The sequence below is a fragment of the Quercus lobata genome, chromosome 2 (genome assembly GCF_001633185.2).
Source record: "Quercus lobata isolate SW786 chromosome 2, ValleyOak3.0 Primary Assembly, whole genome shotgun sequence".
Classification (NCBI taxonomy): domain Eukaryota; kingdom Viridiplantae; phylum Streptophyta; class Magnoliopsida; order Fagales; family Fagaceae; genus Quercus; species Quercus lobata.
Window position 1 is genome coordinate 100,209,808 of NC_044905.1, and position 19,904 is coordinate 100,229,711.

A 19,904-nucleotide genomic window follows, 5' to 3' on the forward strand; every position below is an offset into this window, starting at 1 on the left:
AAAGCCTGTTATTATGTGTGATCTCCTGTAAAGAGAGAATTTGATTAACAATATGGAAGTTGTAACAGGAAGAAATAAAGACCGACTTGAAAAAGGAGTTAATAATTGGCTAGTTTTTTTTTTCTTTGCAACAGGGTGATTTCCTACTCATTGTTTTAAAGAATCTGATAGAGAAGCAATCTGCTCATGGCGCACCAAAACTGAAAATCATCCTTATGTATGCAATTTTGTACTTTGTTGTTTTGTATAATTATGCTTATCTTGTTTGTTTTCATCTTTAGTGATCTTGTCTTGATTTTCTTGACTTATTTATGTTCTAAATGTTCAGGTCTGCAACTGTAGATTCCAATTTGTTTTCCAGATACTTTAGTAACTGCCCTGTAATTACTGCAGAAGGCAGAACTCATCCTGTGACCACTTACTTTCTTGAGGATATATATGAAAGCATTAGTTATCGTGTTGCTTCAGATTCTCCAGCTTCTATAAGGAACGAAACATCCACCAATCAAAGGGTATCTTATTATGGAGTACTAGATTATTCTCAATTTGATATGGAATTATTAAACATCTCTTGCTAGCTTTTTCTCTGTTGTACTAGACAAGTTTTTCATAGTTCCATCTATCTGTTTTTCCTAATATTTTCTTGGACAAAATTTAGTTACAAAATTGGTTGTAGTTGAAAGTTACAACCTTACTCAATATCTTTTTATTGGAGGTGAATTTTGACAAATCCATCATTGGATTACATCTTCTTCTTATATCCTTCATGTTTGCAAAATTTTAAAAAAATTAATGATTAATAGCTATGTCATCAATAAATTGTTTAAATTACAAATTTTTGTAGTTTAAAATTATGCATAAGATATAAGCTTATAGATGATATAGTAAATAATATCGGATTGATATAAAATTTGACATGTGTATTAAGAGTATAAAGAACATACAATTCAATAGTTAGATTTTCAAAATATGTAGTAACATTTATTTTATTAAGTAAAGTTGCAGTTTTAAGTTCTAACCAATTTTGTAGCTAAACTTTGTCGTATTTTCTTTTCTTTGTGCACACTGAGAGGTTTAAAAAATTATACTGTGCACTTTTTTTTTTATAGAATTAAGAAAACACTATCTCAGATCTAGTTTTTTATTTATTTTTTATTTTATTATAAATAATGTAAGAACTTTTATTAAAAAACCCAAGTACACTGGAAATGTACTACAGTGGAAGAAATTAAGAACCTAGATTACAATGATCAACTAGAACAGGGAGGAACAAACAAGAACATGAAGGAAAAGCTAAGCTCCATACTAGGAGAGTACTGTAAAAAAAAGAAAAAAAAAGACTTTATATCAAGGATAGACCATTCACAATCTTCAAAGCATCTAGCATTCGGTTCCCAAATTATAAATAATTTTAAGAACTTTTATTAAAAAACCCAAGTACACTAGAAATGTACTACAATGGAAGAAATTAAGAACCCAGATTACAATGATTAACTAGAACAGGGAGGAACAAACAAGAACATGAAGGCAAAACTAAGCTCCATTCTAGGAGAGTATTGTAAAAAAAAAGAAAAAAAAAAGACTTTATATCAAGGATAGACCATTCACAATCCTCAAATCATCTAGCATTCAGTTCCCAAATTATGAAATTGCTTTGTGAATTGATTATGAAATTCAAATCCATACATTTACCTTAGATATTAACCCAAATTTCTTGATTTATGAGCTAATACAATGGTAGTTCACCATGACTAAATGCTTTTCAGCTATTTTTTAGCCCACTATCGAATGTACAATGATGATTGAATATTGTTCTCTCTGTTTTTATGGTGCTTGTCATAATGTCAGTTCAACCAGGCAGGTTATTCCATATTTGTTATGGTATACTGTTTTCTGAAGAGTGGATTAATGAGTACAATTTTAACAATGGCATATATTGTTTCCTTCACCTTTGCTTATTTTAATGATTATTGGTTGGATTATGGAGTACTATTTTGATAGTCATCCTCTAAGTTGTGAGCTCTTGCTTTGCCAAAGTTCCAGAGTGGTCCCATAAATAACCGTAGGGGCAAGAAGAATCTTGTCTTATCTGCATGGGGAGATGATTCTCTGCTCTCAGAAGACTGTATTAACCCCTATTATTCGCCAAGCAGTTATCAATCATACAGTGAACAAACTCGACAGAATTTGGTAAATGTCTTCAAGATTTTAATCCTGAGACTACTTTCAAGGTGACTTCATAATTTGACAAATTCACATTTTCTTCTTCTTCCTTCTTGGGGTGCAGAAAATAGTGAATGAAGATGTTATTGATTATGATCTTCTTGAGGACCTAATCTGTCATGTTGATGAAACTTGTGACGAAGGTTCCATACTTGTATTCTTACCTGTATGTCCTTTCCATCATCCTTTCTTAGGTCATTTATGTATGCGTTATTGTTTTCTCCTGGAAAATATTATTATATGTTTATACTGCTGTACTGCATAACAGGGGGTGTCTGAAATTTACACATTACATGATAAGCTAGTTGCTTCTTACCGATTTGGTGGGCCATCTTCTGATTGGATTCTTCCTTTACATTCATCCGTTGCATCAACTGATCAAAAAAAAGTGTTTTTACGTCCTCCTGAAAGCATACGCAAGGCAAGTTCTTGCATTTAAGGCCACCTATGCTGGTTGGTTCTTGCATTTAAAATTTGCAGATCACCATTTATGATAAATCTTGTACACTCTTGAAGTCATCATTTAAATAAGTTGTATGTTTCATTGCTTTATATTGGTGCATGAAAGTTCTTGTTTATTTATAACTTGGAATTAAAAATTTGGTCATATTCCTTTATTTTCCTGCTGTTTCATTTTGTTCTGGTTGTGATCTATTAAAAATTCATGCACCAATATAAATTCATGCACAAATTGGTGATGAGATCTTGTGTAATTGGTGTAGAAAATTCAATGCCGTATATACCCGAAGTTAATGGTGGAAATTCACAAAACATATTATGTCTGAAGTTCATGATGCTGGATTCTTAATTAAACTGGACCATTCTCATTAAAGGAAGATCTAAAACAACAAAGATTGTTCTCTCTTGACGTGTCTTTGTAGTCCTTTTGTACTCACTTTGATGAAGAAATGCCTTTGCAGTACTTTTAGTTGTTTGTTTGACATATACTTTTGTGATGTTTCCCAGCTTCTGTTGCCCTTTGACTCCTTGTGCCAAACTTATTTATTATTATTATCTTCAATATCTTGTGTCTCAGGTCATTATAGCTACAAACATAGCAGAGACGAGTATAACCATAGACGATGTGGTATATGTCATTGACTGTGGAAAGCATAAGGAGAATCGTTATAACCCTCAAAAGGTTGTGCCTTTTCATTTTCTAATGAAATGTTTAGTTGATTAGAAGGGCAGTAGTATACAGTTACATCTTTTGTATTGGAGCCACTCATACACATTCAATTATATTTCTATAGTATGGTAATTTCCATCTTATTGCCAAAGATAAGACCTTGTTCTGGCATTTTTCCTCCTTTTTGTCAAGATCTATTCAAGAAAGAGAAATAATGTAACAAGAAGATACTATATGTTTAATAAAGTTTAAGTGTTGTGTGTGTGTCAAATTACTTGTTTTTGTCAAATTACATTGTTTATTTTTTGCTAAAGGATAGTGACATTGTATTAGTTTTAGGAATTTTGTTACAACTGTTTCATGGAAGAGAACTGAGACAGTTTTGCTTGTTGTTCTTATGATCTAATATGCAATGCTGGTTTGGAAATTAGGTTTCTTTAAATTATAGAAATTTTATGGTTGGAAAAGATTGGTAATTAGACTTCTTTTATTACCTAACCAAAAGAAAAGAAAAAAGAAAAAGTTGTATTGTCGGAAAAGATTTGAATATGTTTTTTTATTGCTATTTACATATGCACTTGGTGGGTCTTGAACACATGATCTCATCCTTCACCTTACTCTTACAAAGGGGAGGATGTTCCATTTCTGTGGAACCCAACATTTGCTGAACCTATCAATCCAATGAGTTAATATGTTCTTGCCGCTGAGTTAAATTAGGATTGTACAAAAGATAATGGTAGTAAACATTGCAATTAGAATAGAAAGGATACCATAAGAGGGCTGAGTTGCTCTGATTAACTTGTGTTACTTAGACAATAATAGAGGCCTTTCTCCCTGCCTTTCTCCCTATAGCTGCATCCTTCTTTGGTAATTATTGAAACTGGTCACTTTCTTTATTTCTGTACTCCCTGTATGCTGTAATTGATCCTGGAATCTAATTGTTTTAATTGGTCTCTTATAGAAATTGTCTAGCATGGTTGAAGATTGGATATCTCAAGCAAATGCAAGGCAAAGGCGAGGAAGAGCTGGACGTGTAAAACCTGGAATTTGCTTTTGCTTGTATACTCGTAATAGATTTGAGAAACTCATGCGCCCTTTTCAGGTACTTTCTGCTAGGAAAAAAAAAAGGCTTTAAAGGTGCATATCTTGTGCTTTTCACTCCAATTCTGTTAATTAAAGGACTCCTTTACCATCTTTTTTTCCCAAGGTTCCTGAGATGCTTCGGATGCCACTAGTAGAGTTGTGTTTACAGATTAAGTTACTTGCTCTGGGTTATGTAAAGCCTCTTTTATCTGAGGTAAGTAACACAATTTTTTAACTTCAGATGTTTAATTTGATGGAACTGTCTAACTGTTTTTATTTTTAACTTCTGTTTCAGGCTTTAGAACCTCCTAGGGAGGAGGCTATTACCTCAGCAATTTCGTTGTTATATGAGGTAGTTTTGCTTCTGAAAGTGATGGTTATGATTTACTTTTAAATGTATGGATAATATCGGAAACAATCAGCGAGCCTGATTCATGTTAATAGAACTTATTGGGATTGTTGAATTAAAGACCATAATTATCATTACTTTTTTAAAATTAAAAAAAAAAAAAGTTTTAAAGAATTTTATTAATAAAATAAACGGAATTCTCTAAAGGAAGAGAATCCTAAAGGTTACAACTGAAGACTTCAGTGATCTATAAAATTAACTAAAGAATTACAAGAAATCCCCCATCCATTGTACAAAATTCAAATTGAAAGTGATCTAATGGGGTGGAGATGGAAGGGTAGTTGAAAATTTCATGTTAAATCTTATAATGAGGCTCTTTGTGGTTACTATTATGCAAGATTCCCATGGAATAATGTATGGTGCACCAAAGTACCTAAGAAAGTCACTTTTTTGGTATGGGCAACGACTTTGGGCAACGTCAAACACAATTTAATCAAAAGAGGTTTCAACCTGGTAAATTGGTGCTGCATGTGTAGATGTAATAATAAAAGAGTGGACCATTTGCTAATCCATTGTGCGGTTGCTCAGGAGTTATGGACCTTTATTTTTGCTATGTTTGGGGTACAATGGGTGATGTCTAGGAGGGTCACTGATGCACTTGCTTGCTGGTGAAGCTGATATGCCAAGCGTGGAAGTTCTTCTGTTAATGTGGACTGTATGGGGTTAAAGGGCAATCAAACATTCAGTGATGTAGAACAAACTGCGGTGGAACTGAATTCTGGATTATTGAGATCAACATTTGAGTGGTCTTGAACCATAGGCACAAGTGATATGATTATATGAATTTGGTTGTGGATTTATTTCCCTTCTTTTCACACATAAATGATTAGGGTGTGTATTTTCTAGGAGTGTTATGTGTACACTTATGATGTACATGAACCATCTCCTTTGTCTTTATAAATTTTTTATTACTAAAAATATTTGCAATAAAAAGTGCAAAAAAGAAGCTTTACTAGTTTCTACATATGTTATTTCTCTTGAAAAAATAATAATAATAATGCATATTGTGAAAATACTCTATAGTGTTATGGTTGTTATTACTTAACTAGTCATTAAATTCTTATTTATTTTTATACCAATAAGAATTTATTTTTTGCTGCGTAACATTATACCATACAACTGGACTCTTTTTAGGTTGGGGCACTTGAAGGTGATGAAGAGTTGACACCTCTTGGGCATCATTTGGCAAAACTCCCTGTTGATGTTTTAATTGGGAAGGTGTGCATCAAATAATAATTTATTCTTTACTCTATAGAAAATTAATTTACTGAGGTATTAGGAAATTTTTTGTTAACATAATTCTTTGGGACTCTATGCTTTTCTTGATTTTGAAGCTATGTGAAATTTTCCTATTACATTATTGATGTATTTTTCTCCTAAATGTTTATGTTCTTACCCGAAACTATAATTTATTCAAGAAATGTTCTTCCCATTTTCAAAATAAGTTTTCTCAAAATTATGTGGTTAAATGATTAAATTTATCATTTTCCAATAGCTTAATCTTTTGGGAGAATCGGTAATTTAACATGATATTAGAGTAAGAGGTCCTGAGTTTGATCTCTATCTCCTCCGCTCTATTTCCCATTTAAAATCTCACATGTTGAGCCTCACCTATTTATTTTGGTTTTACTCTTCAGCATTCCCTTTTTTAATGATTCTATCTCTCTCTCTCTCACGCACAGAAAAACACAAAAACAGATATTTTCACTTTTCTTCATGAAAGACTGTTGTGTACCCTGGTAGAATTTTGATACTGTTCTCCTTTGAAACTGCAGATGATGCTATATGGAGCAATATTTGGTTGCTTATCGCCCATTCTCTCAATTTCAGCATTTTTGAGCTACAAATCTCCATTTGTGTATCCAAAAGATGAGGTCTGTCTATTAATGTTGCAAGAATTTTAATTGCTGCTTAACTTTTCTGAAACAAGAATTTGAAGTATGTATGACTGTTTTGATTTCCAGGGGCAAAATGTTGAAAGAGCAAAATTGGCACTTTTGACTGATAAGGTTGATGGTCCTAGTGATCTAATTGATGTTGATAGGCAATCTGACCACCTTTTAATGATGACCGCTTATAGGAAATGGGAGAAGATTCTGCTTGAGGTTAGTGGGTGTTTGCCTTACCTCTATTTGCTTTGTTTGGTGGCCAAAAACCACTCTGTTGCAGTCATACATGTTACTCAATCAGCACCGGTGTAATACCAGTTTGAAGTTCCAATTTGCTTTTTCCAGTTTGCCTTAAATTCAAATTGTAGACTACTTTATGCTTTCCATGAGAATGGTAGATACTCCCTCCTTCTTGACATGCATTTTTGCCTATCAAATAAGCCATGATTTTAGTATTGAAGACCCCCTGTTGTTTTTCTCAGTGTTGTAACATATATAATTGGCATGATTAAATATTATGACGTTTTGTAGTCTTGAATCACAATGTTTGCTGATATGATAAACATGGTTCTTGCAGAAAGGAGTTAAAGCTGCTCAACATTTTTGCAGTTCATATTTTTTAAGCGGTTCGGTTATGTACATGATAAGGTATAGCTGCTTTTTTCTAGATTTTTTGTAATTTTTGTATGAATTAATTGTTATGTTACTGTGTTTCTATATTTCTTGTCACATAATCTGAGCAACCTATTTTGAAAAAATTATTTATATTGCCTTGTCCAGTAAAGAATCATATACTTCTAGTGACCAAGCTAATTGTATCTTGTATTTGCTGAGGTCCAAGTGATAGTTTGTGGTTTCTACAAAAGAATAACTTGTTTAAAAAGAATAATATGCTTCTTCCTGGGTAAGACCTAGAATATGCAGATGCATGTGCATTTGGTCACATTGGTTTCTTCACTACAATATTGCTTATGTCAATATGAACATGACTCATTGGCTTCTGCATGATGATATCGTTGCAAATTTGCATGTGCCGTGATAGAATATTCGGTTCTCAACTTACAACCTGCAAACCTACTTGGCACACCACCTAGTGAAGAAAAAAACACCTGTCATACAAATACATATTTCTGATGGTGGGTTTCACTTAGGTTGCCTTTACTGTTCAGTGTAACAAATCAAACCTATTTAAGATTTGATTACAATATCCTTTTTTTTTTCCCCTTCTTGTTTTACTTGATCATTGTAATTTTGGTTCCTGATTTGTGCCCCCATAGTACATCCCCAATGTACTCGGGTTGGCTGTATTAATAATAATATCTTACGTTACCTATCAAAAATTTATATATATATATATATATATCCAATATTTTTCCTGAAAGGCAGTTGCATAAGCCATTTCCTTTCTTCATATCATCAGAAGTAAAAGCCTGACAATTTCTGTTGACAGAATCATTCCAAAGAACAACTAAGTCTATATCATACCTGTGTTTAGAGCATGCTGGCACGGTACTATTTTGTCTTGTTTTTTATACCACAACTCTTCTCATTTTTTTTTTTTTGTTGTTGAAATATTTGTTTAGAGACACGAGAATACAATTTGGATCATTGCTAGCAGACATTGGCCTAATCAACTCTCCAAAAAAATATCAGGTACATTGCCTTTTTTTTCAGTAATGGATAATTGATATTTTATGTCATTATTTCCAATTGTAATTCTTTAGGCTACTTCATGTATTCTTCCTCTAAGTAGTCTCTTTTCAATAAAATTATTATTACCTATCAAAAAATGCATAATTGATATTTATGCCACTTTTTTGATAGAGTTCATTTGCACTTTAATATTACTTTCAGATCTGTATTATCCTGGGCTTTTTTTCTTTTTTCCCTAATAAACTAATAATTGTTCAATCAGTATTGGTCATATGAAGTCTGTAATTATGTGCAACTGTGGCTGATGCTTTGAAAAGGACTAATATGGCATTCACCTTTCCAAAGTTAATTACATATATAGGAGTAAAATCAACTTGATAATGGGGCATTCACTACCAATTGATGCCAGGGCACAAGCACAAGCCGCACAACTATCTTATGGTCTCTCATTTTCGAAAAAGTATTTATCTATCTTCTGCAATCCTATTTTATTTTCAAATATTACTTATGAGTGATAAAGATGCATAGAAGATTGCATGCTGTCACCTGAGTTTTTGGAAAATGCAAAGTTGTTTTTCTTTCTATTTAGTTTGGATTGTTATGATTTAATTGAATTACATATTAAAATAATCTTTTTGAATTTCCTTTCTGAAGTGTTGCCCCAATGGAAATTTCTACGTTAAATTTCAATCTTCAATGCTTTGTGTATGAAATTGAAAATTTCTATGCTTTTATGGTTCAGATTGATAGAAGAAAGAAAGAGAATCTTGGCAGTTGGTTTTCTGATGCATCGCAACCATTCAATAAGTATTCACATCATTCATCTGTTGTAAAGGTCAGTTGTATTTAGATGAAATTTCTCCTTTTGGATACTGAAAGCATTCAGTTATTTTTGCTTCATGCAATGACTTATCTTGTATAAAGTGGAGCTATACATTTGTCTTTTACATATATTAAAAAAAAGTGATACATTTGTCTATGAATAAAGAACACACACTAATTTTTCAAGGTTGTTCTCTCCACTGGATGAGACAGATTGGCAAGAGAAAACATGAACAAAAATAGAAGAGCTTGACTGCCCAAGAGTATATATTTCCCAGTAGCCTCATTTAGACTGTACATCGGACCCTGTGGTTCAGTTATTAGAGTTGTGCCAGCAGACCCTCTTTGACTGGTCTCGATGTTGGGGTTTCTCAGATTGTTCTACCCTTTTGGATTTTCTTTCATCTATTAGAATAGATTAGGGGCTGCCTCTGTCTTTTTGTTCCTTTTTTTCCTTTGTTCACTACCGTGATCTCTTTGTATTTCTCTTGCTTTTCTTTTATTTCTCTTCTTACTTATCAAAAAAAAAAAAAGACTGTACATCGTTTTTGGTAGTTTTTAACTAATAGGTAGGGTGACAACAGAGCTTAAGGAAAAAGTCTAGGACACATTAAAAGACAACTCTCTAGAAGCTAGGTAAATGGTAAGACCAATCACACTGGTCCTTGATAATTCAACCACACTAAGTTCAAAGAAGTTGAAGGGGATTTTTAGGGTTGTTTCAAAATTAGTTTTGGAATGATATTAGCCAACAAGCCATATATACCATTGCAAGGCTCTGTCTCTACTCTCTAGTTTATAATACATCAAACTGTTACTGTTTGGAGTTTCCTAGAGGAATTTATGACCATTTTACACTAGTGTCTACACTTTCAGAATGCACTCCTAAAATAGTGAATCTTGAATTCTCTTGCTTTTACTTCTGTTAACGGGTCTTGCGTTTGAATATTTGATCAATCCTTTAATTTATCAAATGTTTTTGTCTTGAAAATGAAAGTCAGATTACCTATACTTGGAGGGTTGTTCGAAGTTGGTCCTATTTAAGTCCTAGGTCATGTATGGTTTGGCATGAAAAGTGTTGTTTTGAATGAAAATTGGCTTTGACAAGAAGGATTTCTTTTTGTGTAAGTTTTATCCTTTGGATTTTGGTGGAATCCAATAGGTGCTGTCGTTTTGGTGGATTCCTTATAGTGGTGATCGTTTTTATCCTTTGCTTGTATCCCTTGGTTGGATTCCTTTGGGCTGTGCCTGTGAGTATGTACTTGTGTTGCCTCCTTGCTTTTCCAAAAAAAAAAAAAATCTAATAGCATAGGGGCAACTGAAAATATATATATATATATATAGCTTCTTCTTTTTTTTCGATAATGTAGGGAACCTTTCTAAAGAAGAGCTCTTTGGACTTGCCTCTAGCTACTAAAATTTAAGTGCACTGACCCCACCCACTAGAACTAGTTGTTGGGTAATTTAGGGGCATTCACCCTAACGGGCTAAGCAGTTTATGCCCATGCCCAGTAGCAAAATATATATATTCTTCACATCTAGGACTATATGCTAGATCATTATATAGGGTAGATTGTGTATGCTACTTTGCAACTTTTTCGGCAATACCAGAAGACATTTTCAATACCATTCATTTGCACTTTGTGTTGGGATTGTATTTGTTGTTGGTAACTTGGTATCCACCTTCTGTTGCCTTGACTAAGCTTTGATGCTTTCTTTAGGACTATACCCTATTTAAATGTGCTCTTTTTTTCTTGAAACTCCACAATTTTTTGTATGTTGTACCAAGGGATGCATGGTTGTAAAAGATATGCATGTATTTTGTAATCAGTTTGTCATTTCAAGGTATGCTAAATCCTTGCTTTTGTCCATATGCAACCAATGGGAATGCAGTCAAAACAATTTCATCGCTAGACAGCAGAATGATATAATTATCTTTCATTTTAAATGGATTTCAGTAGTTGAGATGAAGGCTTCAAATGGCTGAACTCCCATTGAATTCATTTAAATTTCTATGGACATTATTATGCAAGGCAAGAATCAAACTGAATGCATGACAAAACTTCACACATCCCCTTTATCACCAGGGCCAATGCTCATGGACCAAGTTTCTATAAACTTATTGCTGTCAACATTTTGTGTCTTGGCTTTGCTTTCCATTTCCATCTTAAATTAATAATGTTTTGCATTTATTATCATGGAATCTGAGGAAACAACTGTTTATGGTTAATTACGTGCGTGTCAGCTTGCCTCTTTGATGGATCATGTATTTGGAATTTGCTTGTAGTCGACTATTCTCTATAATCATGAAAATCAAGTGGTTGTATCTCATGTCTAATTTTTTTTCTTTTTTTTATAAGTCTCATGTCTAAATTTGAACTGACCTGTATAGCATTTTCCTTTTATTCTAAACAAAGATTTTTGAAGTACCCTTGCAGGCTATACTATGTGCAGGCTTATATCCCAATGTGGCAGCCACTGAACAAGGCATTGCTGGAGTTGCTCTTGGCAGCCTTAAACAGTCTGTTGGTCCTGTAAAACAGGGTCGTTCTGTTTGGTACGATGGAAGGAGAGAAGTTAGCATACACCCTTCTTCTATCAACAGTAACTTGAAAGCATTTCAGTATCCCTTCCTTGTTTACCTTGAAAAGGTTTGCACTTTTATCCCATGGATCCATTCTTGTTTCTACCTGTCATGTCCTTGTCCTAATATTGGTTCAATGATGTGTTGCTTTAATACTGCTATTAACATACATTTTTATGTCTCTTAATTAGTTTTGATCAAATTATGGCTGTTAAACATAATCCAATTAATATCCAACAATAATATTTTAAAATGACGTTTAGATTTTATGTATCTACGCTGTCCCCAAAATTGAAATTCCCTTTAATTGTTGAGTTAGCCTTCTATGATTCAAATTGGTTCAGAATTTCTTCATTAGATGCATCAAACAAGCAGGAATTGGTACCTTCAACTAAGAACAATGTTCTTCCAAAAACTTGGATTTTATTTATTTTAATAACAAAAGGTGAAAAAATAGTTGTGTTAGTCCTGGATAACTAATAACATCATTTTTTTTCACTCTGCAATGAAAATAAAGTTGTGTATATTCCTGTCATTCTTGATTTAAGAATAAACTAATCTAAAATAAAGTTATGTGCTGGAAAGAACAAACACAGTAGTCTGGGTGCCTAACCAAGTTTTAAGTTATCCTTTTTTGGATGAGCTTTCTGTATTGTATGCTTATGCAAATCACTTGTTTTGTTGGAATTGATTGCTTAGCAAGAGAAAACAATAGTTTATCTTTAGCTCTAGGATTGTGAAAATACAAGTTCCCTATAATTCTAATTTTTTGTTTTCAATCTTAAGATGTCATAACAGGTATCGTTTGAATCCTGAAAGCACTTGTTTCAATTTCCGTCTTGATATTTGTCTCTGTTTTTGTTTTGCATGTGCAAGGTCCACATTTGATCCTTGATTATTGGGCTAGCTTGCACAGAGAACAGAGAGAAGAAGGGAAAGAGAGGGGAAGAGGGAGGGAGGGAGGGAGGGAGGGGGGGGGGGTGTTCTGATAGTGTGTGCTTGATTTACATTCAGCCTCTTCCTAATAGCTTAAGCTTTTAGGATGGATGGTTTCCAACAAAAGAAAGACTGATGGGAAATGATATACTCAGAACAGGAAATAGATGTTCATTTGCGCTATGTAGTAGCAAAATAAATTTATATCAGAATTGTCTTGTCTGTGTACAAGAGTAAATTAAAATTCCATAAGATTCTTTTTGCTATTGAAGTCATCATAAGATGATGCAATTACAATATAACTCAACACTCATCATATTGAGTGGTGACTTCCAATTATGCCTTGGGGATAATATTTGTTTAACCACTGTTTGCTCCACTAGTTCTTTTAATTTTTTCCTAAGTATTCACTCTATTTTTTCATTAGGTTTGGAATTTCATTCTGATTTTTCTTTTATCAGGTTGAAACCAACAAAGTTTTTCTTCGAGATACTTCTGTCATCTCTCCTTACTCTATTTTGCTGTTCGGTGGCTCCATTCACATTCAGCATCAGGTATCTTTTTTATTTCACCCTGCAATAAATGCGTGTGCATCTGAAAGTGAAGTTACTGCTAATTATTTCAAAATAAGTGCTCCTTGTCTAACAAGATGGTCATAGTGTATGTTAATTTCATTTAGTCTTTGTTATGAACTGTAGTAAGGGAAAGGAAGATTTGTGGAGACTACCACAAATTGTGTTTGGCTCGTCTATATATTTTTTTACTTAAATGGTAAATTTACAATATTACCCTCACTAATGCAGAACTCTCTGTACACTCCCTTCAGGCTGGAGCATGATGTAAATCAATGCCCTTCTTGTTAAAAAGATTTGAAAATTTATTTTTGTGTAATGCCATAGTTTCTTTTTATCAGTAAGTTACACATGCAACCCAGGAGTCCTGAACCCACAACCTTACCATCAATCCCATTATTGAGAAAAGAGGAAGTGCCATTTGAGCTAGAGTTCATTGAGGCAGAAGATCAAAGCAGGGTGTTTCTTTTCCATATATGAAGCCTGTGACATTCCTGTGGAGACAAGTATGTTGGGAGCTAAACCAGTGGACACTGAATGGATTTAAACACTAAGCTTAGTAAAGATGAGAATGAGGCATTTGAGAATCCTGGATGGTAAAGGAGAGTTGTGGTGAAATTGATTTACTTGATCTGACTTGGCCTGGCATCACTTTTGCTGTTGGAGGTTAAGGCATCTAATTCAAAAATGTAGCTTATCAAAAAGTGGATAACAATGTGTATTAAGCACACAATACACCAACAAATTCAATCACAAGACAGGAAGTTGATCGTGATGCCACCAGTGGGTTTGATCACGGGGTTTATCTTGGGTCTAATGTTGATCAGTGGTGATCGATGATTGTCAATGGTGGTCTTTTTTGGCTTATGGGCAGTTCATGTTGGTTGTTTATGGTCAGCAGTCAGTCGAATGGGATGTCTAGGTAGTCGACCGTTGACCATGCACAGTAATAGTGTCATGGCTTTCATCACTGGTCGATTTGTGGTTTGCAACCCTTTTGCAGTTTTCTTTAATGAATTTCTTTGTCTAAAAAATAAAAAGGAAAAAAAGGGCATCTCCTCCTTCCAAAAACAAGGTTGGAGGGTGAGGTCATGGTATTCCCCCCCCCCCACTAATTTAAAGTAAGATTCCATTATTCCAAAAGAATTTATTAATAATAAAAAATAAAATAAAATAAAAAAAACCTTTTTACCAATCCAAGACCAGAATATTCAGGGGCAGCTAATATTGAATCCTTGAAAAAGAAGCTGGGAGATCAGAATTGGAATTTAATGACTGATATTTAGTTTATGTTGCATAACTAATCTGCCCACTAATCATTGAAGTGGCCATTCTTTCTCCAAGGATCCAGCAGTTGAAAAATCACAGAAACCCCCTTCTTAGAATTACTTGGACTGGATGAAAAATCACAGAAACCCCCTTCTTAGAATTACTTGGACTGGATTCTCTTGAAAGCATTAGCCAATATGGCTGCATCAGTTTCGACTACCAAGTAGGTGTTTATTTTCAGAGGCAGAGCTGCCATGGTCCCTGCTGCGGAGAAAAAAAAAAAAAACTTATTTTAGTTTAGTATTATTTATGTTTGCAAGTCAATTGTATTTTAATGTTTTAACTCAGAAATTTATTAGGCTATTACTATTTAATATTTGGAACCAAAAGGCTATTTTTTAATTCATTAAATCATCATCTCCCTTGAAAAGAGTACAATATTTTGTTTTTCAGGGTTTCCTATGCCAACTAGAAGTAGGGTTTAGTAATCTTTTAGAAGCAAACTATTGTACTCTTTGCAAGGGAGATGATGATTTGATGAATAAAAAAAGCTTTTTGGTTTCTTTGGCTTGGTGTTGACTCCAGCCAACCCTAGGTGCTGACCCCTAGGTCATATTCCTTTGTTTTCCTGATCTTTTAATTTACTGTTCAATTGTTCTGGTTGTAATGCGTTAGTCCCCCCCCCCGGAACCAAAAAAAGGGACCAACAAAGAAGATACTGCATTCAAACCCCATTTTGGTTTTCATAATTTGGAAATCCTGGCTGTACCTCTTAAATCTTGCATTGGCTTTCCAATAAATTATGTTCATTCTTATTATGTTAACTGACTGCTCTTCAAAAAAAAAAAAAACAAACAAACAAACCAGACTGGAAGACAGATGGCATTTGAAATTTCGAATGCTAAATATTATCTGGTGCTCCTTTGTTTTTCATTAGCCATCTTCCTTTTGCAACAGTATTTTGATTTTCTAATGCAGACTGGACTGGTCATCATAGATGGATGGTTAAAACTGACTGCAGCAGCCCAAATTGCAGTTCTGTTCAAGGAACTACGATTAACTCTTCATTCAATTTTGAAGAAGCTAATTCGAAAGCCAGAGGTACCATTTATTTTGCTCCAATTTATTAACATTCGATTTTGAAGGAGCTAATTAGAAAGCGAGATGTACTATTCATTTTGCTTCAAATTTGTATACTTTGATGTTATTTTCAACCTGTGAGAACATGCTTATTTCTGACTGGTACAATCTATCCTTAGAACAATTGCCATCTGTCCTATATTCAGCAAAGAAAATATTCATTATGTCAGGGTAATCAGCATGCATTTAGTCCACCATTAATAAACATCATTGTCTCTTTCTGGATCTCCTCAAAGTCAGTCCTATGCTGAGTCTAACCATCTGGATGATTTTCTCTTACAACATTGGAATCTTGCACCATAAATGGTGTGGATGGTAACGTTCTTAAACATAGGCAGGGTTCCACAGAATGACTAGAAAATACTAAGGTTTTGACTTTGCTAGGGTCAAAGTACTGAACCTCAAGACATGAATACTAAGGAGTGGAAATTAATTCTAGCTTGTGCAGGTACCTGTTATGGGGCTGCAAGCCAGTGACCAACATTTATGACTGCAGCCTGCTATAGCATCAGCAGGCCAAGCATAAACATGATTGCTCAACTCTAACAAGATAAACTATAAGAAAGCATTCTTATATGTGAAGCAAATTCATCCACAATTAATGCATTATATATATATAAGATCTGAAAGCTTCATCTATTAGAAAATTCATCTCTCCTTAAAAATGATGTTCTCAAACTAGTTACTGCTCCATCATGCTTGTCCTTGACCTCATCATTAAATCTTTCCCAATGGGCTCAGTCAATGTCAACAATACAATTTACAATCACTTTATTTGTAATTCCTTAGGTGAGACAGAATGCTCTTTTTGCCATTCCTTAATTCATGGATACAAGACCTCTCAGCTGCTCTGTTAGCAGTATCTATACATGCCCAATTCATAGTACATGCTAGGCCCTAAAACTGAGGCCACTCAAGCTTGCTAACTTTTCACTCATCTCTAATACAATTTACTTGGGAAGGCTTGTAGGCTGACTTAAGCCTAATGCTACCCATGAAGCATAGGTTGTCTATCCCCCAAGTCAAATTAAGTTTTTCCCTCACTTATCAAAAAAGAAAAAAGAAAAATTAAGTTTTTCCCTGAATGCCCTAAAATTTATCTGCCTCTGATCTCTGGGCTTCAATATCTTAACAAAAACTTTTGAATTTACAATTTATTAATACATCTTTGCAAGTGTGCATCATTTTAAGCCTAGCCAACAGACAGGGAATTCTTACATTTCTTAGACTTTGATTATGTGAATTCTTATTCTTGATCAATTAAATTTTCTTTTTCGAGCTGATACTTGGCCATGTAATACAATCTCATTGTTTCTCGTACTTGTTTTATCATTTCATGCGACTGCATTCAACCCTGGAAGGATGCATAATGTTTTCTTTATTTCTCAGGATGCCACTATTGTCGATAATGAGGTGGTCAAGTCTATAATACACTTCTTGGTAGAGGAAGAAAAACCCCCGCTGAAGTAATTAAGGAAAATTAGAGCATGTCTTTTCTCCAAATTATGGCTGGCCCAAAGAAAGGATACCATACAGGTAGTCTTGCAGTTCATGAGGAGGCACACACTTTTGCTCCATGTGTGCCCCTTAGCATTACGTTGTTACTAGCTGCTGCCTTAAAAAAACTGAACATGAACTCAACCAATGTTTTGGAGATAAATGCTTACAATGTAAGCATGTTGCCCATCCGCCCATCCGCGTCTATAGTGCAAATGACCAACAGGCTTGGCAGTTCATATACCGGAGGACTAGTTCCTTTACTCATAAGGAAGTTCCACTGAAAGAGAACACTTATAAGGTCATTGATGCAACATTTGGCTTAAACAATGTACTCCATATGGATATAATCAAGGATTTGCACTTGATTTGACTTGGGTATTGGGTTTTGTTCTCATCTTATAAAATCTAAACACTAAATTCAGTATATTGTAATTTACCCAAAAAAAAAAAATATATTATGTTTCAAAGCCGTGGATGATGCATTTGAAGACACGCAGGAACTGAAATTTTCAAGTTGCTGAGAATTCCATCTGCTATCTGTTAGATCTATTTGATCAAAAAGAATTCCTATTATTTAGGATGAGATCAATTTGAAGCATGAGATTGGCTGATTATTGCTATCCTTATTTTTGGATTGTTAGTGGTAGTTATCTGTTGTCTTTCATTATCTTAAGATGTATTCGTCATCTAGATGAACAAAAATATACTAATAAATAAGCTATTATTTATGAATTTTTTTATATTAAAATATTACTTACTATTTTTCATGAATCAATTAAGCATTTATCTCTATAAGAGAGAGAAAGAGAGCTTGGTTAGAGAGAGAAATAATAGTAAAAAAATCAAAGCTAATTACTTACGCGAATCCAAAAAAGAAAAAAAAATTATCAACAAATTGATGGTATAGACAAAAAAAACAATCCCCTTTTTGAGTTTTTCTTCCGTCACAAGTTTGTGCTTCTTTACCATTCACGATCGATCACATTCGCAACTCACCTCACTACTGTTAACACAAAGGTTGCGTACACAAATTTTCTCTTATTATTATTATTATTTTATTTTTCCTCTATCTTATAAAATTTTGAACGGCCATGATTGATTGAAAGAACCCACCTAAAAACAAAATTCCCAAATCAAGGCCCATTATCGTGATCACCGTTAGATGAGAATATCCAATGGTAAACAAATAAGGTGTTCCTAGTAGAAACCTAGGCAACTACGCAAGAAAACCCAGGGCTTATAAATACTTATCTTTTGCCTAAAGGCACACACTATCTATCTAAACCCTTCTTTTCTTCTGTACGGCGCTGCAGCATACCTCTTCTTTTGGCATATGACCATGAAAGAAAAGAAAGCTAAGGTGTGTCTCACTCAATCGGGTCCAATACATATTTTTATACAGAGTAATCACGGTTGAGAACAAACAAACTTGCAACAATATTATTAGTCTCTCAAACTCTCAACCGTGTTTCTCTGTATAACGAGATGTACTGGATCCTTACATATATATATATATATATATATATATGTACTCGATCTTGGAGAAGATGGGATTTCTCTCTTTTTCTGAGAGGTGAATCTATGTGCTTGTCTTTTTTACTTCGTGTTTTGACTGTTTTGTGTAAAGTGCGTGCGTGCGTCTGTTTTTTTTTTTTTTTTTTTTTTTTTTTTTTTGGAGATTAGATTCGACAGTGCATAATGTTTTTTAAGGTTAGATAGATGGTGTTGGGTTTTTCTGTCTGTTGTTCACGTGTGTGTGAGTGTGATTACCATCCAACCTGGTAATTTTTTGTCCTACTACAATATCACTACTGCTAAAATTAACAATAAATAACATGGAAAATAAAATAAACTAAAAATTTGAGTTTGGGGATCAATTCCTCAATAAAGTTAAACAGATTGTTATCTTTTCTTCCTTTTTTTGGTGTAATCAGAATGTGGATTGATAAACTGAGCTTGATTTTTTTCTGGTCACTCTCTTTATCTTCAAATCAAAATACTGTGCATGAGATCTTCAAAACAAAAAAAACAAAAACAAAACCACAACCCCATCACCACCAGTCACCACAACCACTAGCCATGACAACCAACCATCACAACCACAACCCACTGCCACAACCATAAACCGCAAAACCCATAGCTAAAATCCACAAAACCAGGTAAAAGCCAAAATCATCCACCACCACCACTACCATAGCTAAAATCAACCACCACAGCCTCCAACCTCATATAAAAACATACAAAAAAACCCAATCACAGCAAAGAGAGATGGGCGGCAGCGGCGGCGGCGGCGGCTTGCGGCTTGCGGCTTGGAAGAGAACGGCGAATGGAGGAAGATGGGCGATCGGCGATGTGGGTCTGTGGTGGCTGGGCTAGGCGAGATTGGTGATGGGCGAGCTAGGTCGGTGAGAGAGAGAGAGAGAGAGAGAGAGAGAGAGAGCACGGGATGAACTGAAAAGGAAGAGAAAAAAATAAGGGAAAAAAAGGAAAAGAAAGGAAATTAATAAAATATTTAAACTAGTGTGAACCCTACAATATATATATATATATATATATATATTTTACCTTTAAGCAACCATGCACAGCTAATAAAAGTAGTGGGGCCAAATTATTTGGCTTTGGCTTTGGCTCTACCAATATATTTAGGGATCCGGATCCTCTCCATTTCAAAAGTGAAATGGAGAGGGTCCAGTAC

At 34.2% G+C, this 19,904-nt stretch overlaps 1 protein-coding gene across 5 annotated transcripts in view; it reads left to right on the forward strand.

Moving 5' to 3' along the window:
* Positions 1 to 17,816, forward strand: part of LOC115977541 (DExH-box ATP-dependent RNA helicase DExH7, chloroplastic-like) — a 38,855-nt gene extending 21,039 nt beyond the window's left edge. For 2 of the 5 annotated variants that reach the window (XM_031099439.1, XM_031099441.1), the window contains exons 16-34: positions 135 to 217; positions 329 to 512; positions 2,038 to 2,190; positions 2,288 to 2,389; positions 2,492 to 2,644; positions 3,260 to 3,364; positions 4,314 to 4,454; positions 4,560 to 4,649; positions 4,731 to 4,787; positions 5,979 to 6,062; positions 6,620 to 6,718; positions 6,809 to 6,949; positions 7,311 to 7,381; positions 8,317 to 8,386; positions 9,129 to 9,221; positions 11,647 to 11,859; positions 13,190 to 13,282; positions 15,548 to 15,670; positions 17,099 to 17,816. In XM_031099439.1, the coding sequence (XP_030955299.1) occupies positions 135 to 217; positions 329 to 512; positions 2,038 to 2,190; positions 2,288 to 2,389; positions 2,492 to 2,644; positions 3,260 to 3,364; positions 4,314 to 4,454; positions 4,560 to 4,649; positions 4,731 to 4,787; positions 5,979 to 6,062; positions 6,620 to 6,718; positions 6,809 to 6,949; positions 7,311 to 7,381; positions 8,317 to 8,386; positions 9,129 to 9,221; positions 11,647 to 11,859; positions 13,190 to 13,282; positions 15,548 to 15,670; positions 17,099 to 17,179 (2,136 nt within the window). In that variant the 3' untranslated portion in view covers positions 17,180 to 17,816. Of the gene's footprint in view, positions 1 to 134; positions 218 to 328; positions 513 to 2,037; positions 2,191 to 2,287; positions 2,390 to 2,491; positions 2,645 to 3,259; positions 3,365 to 4,313; positions 4,455 to 4,559; positions 4,650 to 4,730; positions 4,788 to 5,978; positions 6,063 to 6,619; positions 6,719 to 6,808; positions 6,950 to 7,310; positions 7,382 to 8,316; positions 8,387 to 9,128; positions 9,222 to 11,646; positions 11,860 to 12,668; positions 12,742 to 13,189; positions 13,283 to 15,547; positions 15,671 to 17,098 lie in introns of those variants that run through there. The other 3 variants (XM_031099440.1, XM_031099442.1, XM_031099443.1) reach the window with 2 other exon arrangements.
* The last annotated feature ends 2,088 nt before the right edge of the window (positions 17,817 to 19,904 follow it).